The sequence below is a fragment of the Grammomys surdaster genome, unplaced genomic scaffold, assembly GCF_004785775.1.
Source record: "Grammomys surdaster isolate TR1022 unplaced genomic scaffold, NIH_TR_1.0 124836, whole genome shotgun sequence".
In the NCBI taxonomy this organism is placed as follows: Eukaryota; Metazoa; Chordata; class Mammalia; order Rodentia; family Muridae; genus Grammomys; species Grammomys surdaster.
Genome location: NW_021619779.1, coordinates 355,511 through 358,801, shown reverse-complemented (window position 1 = coordinate 358,801; position 3,291 = coordinate 355,511). Strand labels below are relative to the sequence as shown.

At 62.8% G+C, this 3,291-nt stretch overlaps 1 protein-coding gene across 3 annotated transcripts in view; it reads right to left on the bottom strand.

The window, feature by feature from the left end:
* The window catches only part of Nr2f6 (nuclear receptor subfamily 2 group F member 6), a 7,944-nt gene extending 4,653 nt beyond the window's left edge, over positions 1 to 3,291 (bottom strand). The window contains exon 1 of one of the 3 annotated variants that reach the window (XR_003713659.1): positions 2,375 to 3,101. Coding sequence is in view for 2 of the 3 variants with exons in the window: in XM_028784782.1 (XP_028640615.1) it covers positions 2,375 to 2,655 (281 nt within the window). In the remaining variant the exon portion in view is untranslated. Of the gene's footprint in view, positions 1 to 2,374 lie in introns of all 3 variants that reach the window. The other 2 variants (XM_028784782.1, XM_028784783.1) reach the window with 2 other exon arrangements.

The window sequence follows — 3,291 nt, the reverse complement described above, 5'->3', positions numbered from 1 at the left end:
CCCCCAAGGGGGCATATGGAAAAGTCCCCCAAGGGGGCATATGGAAAGACATTTTCTGGCAGGGATACAATGGAACAGGTTTAAAACACAAAAGGATGGTAACAGAATCCTGTTCATTGTACTTGGTCACCATCAGGCCAAGTGCCAGCCGTGAGTGGAGTCTCAGTACTTCGCTGGCTCAACCTTACAGCCTATGGTGAGAAGGAACGGACAGATCTTTTCTCCTGAGAACACTGGCCCAACACCCATGTCTCTGTAAGCCCAGGACTCTTCCTCTGGACAGCCCTTGAGGAGTGCCCAAGCTAAGGGTACCAAAAAGCACCTAGACATGGAGTAAAAATGAGAGGCAGAAATCAAGATCTAGGTGCTGGCCTCTCCTCCCAGCCTGTCCCTGTGCCACCCTCTGGCTGCTGCCCCATCCAGGAGCCACTGAGCTGAGAGGTCCTGGGGGGTCCAGGATAGCTCTAGCCCCAGCTGTGGTGCTCTGGGCAGGGTTATGAGAGCCCAGACCCTGTGACTTTTAGAGGCCTCCAGGAAGGGGCCCAGCTAAGACAGAAAGAACTCAGGCTAAGTCAGAACAAAGCCAGGAGCCAAGCAGTGATGGGGGGATCAGGGCAGCCAGGCAGAACTGGCCAGGCCTTAGGCGGGTACGCTCTGCTCAGGGCTTTGCTATCTCCACTGTGTGGCTGGAACAGATTAAAACCCAAAAACCTGCAAGTTCTTCTGGCTATCTCACCTAAAGTGTATATTGCTTTGCCCATTATGCTATGCTTATTATAATGACTGTCCCGTTTCTGTGTTTGGGGATGACGGTGGGCACTGTCCACCTCTCTGCTGTCCAGACTGGCCTCAGCCTTCTGAGTAACACAATGGCCAGCTTCCCAATTCAATGTGAGCAAACTTACATACTGCCCATGGCTCCCTGCTGCCTTCAACCCAGCACTTGATGCCCACGTGCCTCTGCTGTGGCTGGGTGGGCTCACCTGACAACACAGCCCACTAAGCATCATGGAGGAGGGGCGTTCCTCCTCTGCCTGTCCTACCCCAAGGGCTTTCAAGCTACTTCCTGAAGCCCTCCTACCCCCAGATAGCTACTGGTCCACTTAGGTTCAGAGAGGGGGACCAACCATGCCAGGTCCCATAGCATAGGTCCTGAGGAGCCCAGAGAGCAGGTGCGACCCTGAGCCTGCCCCAGTCCTCTTCACTGTCCCCAAAGACCCAGCAACTCATTCCAGACGCAAGAATGAGGCCAAAGTCTGGTGGCCCAGTTACAGCTGGAGGAGGGGAGCAAGGCAGGTCCCCATCAAGTCCAAACTCTAACATGGTGGCAGCCCCCACCTGACCTGTCACTAGCATCTACCTCTGGGAGAGAGCTCAACTCCACACCCAGCCCCCACAGCTCCACCTATTCCACTGGGCCAGGACCCTTCCCATGACCCTACAACTTCTCTGGGGCTCTGGGTACCTGGGAAACGGGGCTGCCTGTCCTGTTTTTTTTTTTTGAGGCCCTGCATGCTCCTGGGGGATGCAAAGTCTTCACTGGTAGATAGAAAGCCCTCTACAACCCCTGGCCTGGACAGCCAACCTCTTTTTTCAAGGGGCTTTCTGTCCCACGGGAGACAGCCAATAAGCAAGACCACACCCTGCACAACCCTGCAGAGGGATACCCACCAGACGGCATCTCCCACGGGTCCTTCACTCCTAGAGTGGCCCAGAAGTTTAAGAACTCGTCCCGGAACCCCAAGGCTGAACCAAGCAGGGAGTGGGGGGTGCGGTCAATTCCGGTGGCCTTGCTGGCCCTCCGGCGGCGGCTTCCGGTGACCCAGAGCCTAAGGGGTACCCCTCTAATGGACAAGCATAGCCTCTCCTGCATGCACCCCCCTGCTTCCGGCGAAAGCAGCCACCCCGAGCCACCCACCCGGGAGTTCCTCCAGCTGCCCGTGCCAGGGCGACTTTGGAAGTGATATTTGACCCAAGGGCGCGCCGGATCGATCCGCGCGGCCGCAGACAATGGCCCCTGGACGCCGCCAGCCCCGCGGTGCGACTTGCACGTCTGATTCCTGAGAGGCACCACGCATGACGGGCTTCCACGATAGGGGGCACTGGGGGCTGGAAAGAGGGTCCCCACTCCTGACAGCACCCCGGAGCCCTCCCCGCCTGGCAGAACCAGCTCTCTCCAGAGCAGGAGGACAAGAGCAAAGACCACCTGCGAGGGGGGGCCACCTGCACGCATATATCACCAACTGTATATCGGATCTCGACTGGGGCCAAGCCCGTGGTCTGGGGAGGGAATGCGGGTGCGGGGAAGGTCAGCGCCAGGCCCAAGGTGACCGAGCAGGTCCGGGCTGGCCCGGTGGCCGCGCGTGGGGCTCACCGGCAGGTGTAGCTGAGATTGCGGCGGATGCTGCGCTTGAAGAAACTCTTGCAGCCCTCGCAGGTGAACACGCCGTAGTGCTTGCCGCTGGACTTGTCCCCGCACACCACGCAGTCCACCTGCAGCCCCGGACGCTCCTCGTCTCCCGGCTCCGCGTCGCTGGTCGCTCCGGGAGGCGACGCCGAGTCGTCCTCGGTCGCGCGTGGGTAGCTCCCACCAGCCTTGTCCACGCCGTTCGTGTCGCCTCCGGGGCCGCCCCAGCCACCGGTCACCATGGCCATAGCCCCGGGGACAGCAGGGCCGGGGCGCCCCGGGACGAGTCCGTCCCCTCTGGGCACGCCTGGCGACCCGAGGGGAACCCGGCTACCCCGGGCGCATGTAGCCCGCGCGCTCGGGGGGCTCCGGTCGCACCCCCCCCCCCCGCAAAAAGTTTTGCGGCAACTTCCTGCGGCCGGTCCGCGCGCCAGGCAGGAACTGGTCGGGCCGGTTCCAGGCCAACTTTCCCACGCGTGCCCGCGGCCGACGGGGGCGCGCTAGAGGCGTGAGTCTGGGGCGCCCAGGTCCCGTGGTCCGGAGTCCTGGGGACCCAGTGGCGATGCGGGGGCCATGGCCGGGCCCCGCTGCCCAGGCCAACTTAGTGGCTCACCATTCGAGCGCGCGCGGGCGCCCCCGAACCCGGAGGGAAACTTTGGCCGCAAGTTGCGCGACGAGGGGGGAGGGGCGGCGGGAGCGCGCGCCGGAGTCCCGCACGCCGCGCGCGCCCGGCCGCAATCGCAGAGGTCCGGACGATAGAGCTGAGTGGAGAGTGCGGCCCGCGGCCTTCCCCGGATCTTCTCCCGGACGAGCGCGCGCGCGCGGCCGGCCTGGGCCTGCGCCTAGGCCCGAGCCTCGGCCTCACCCTGGCGCTCGCCGCCGGC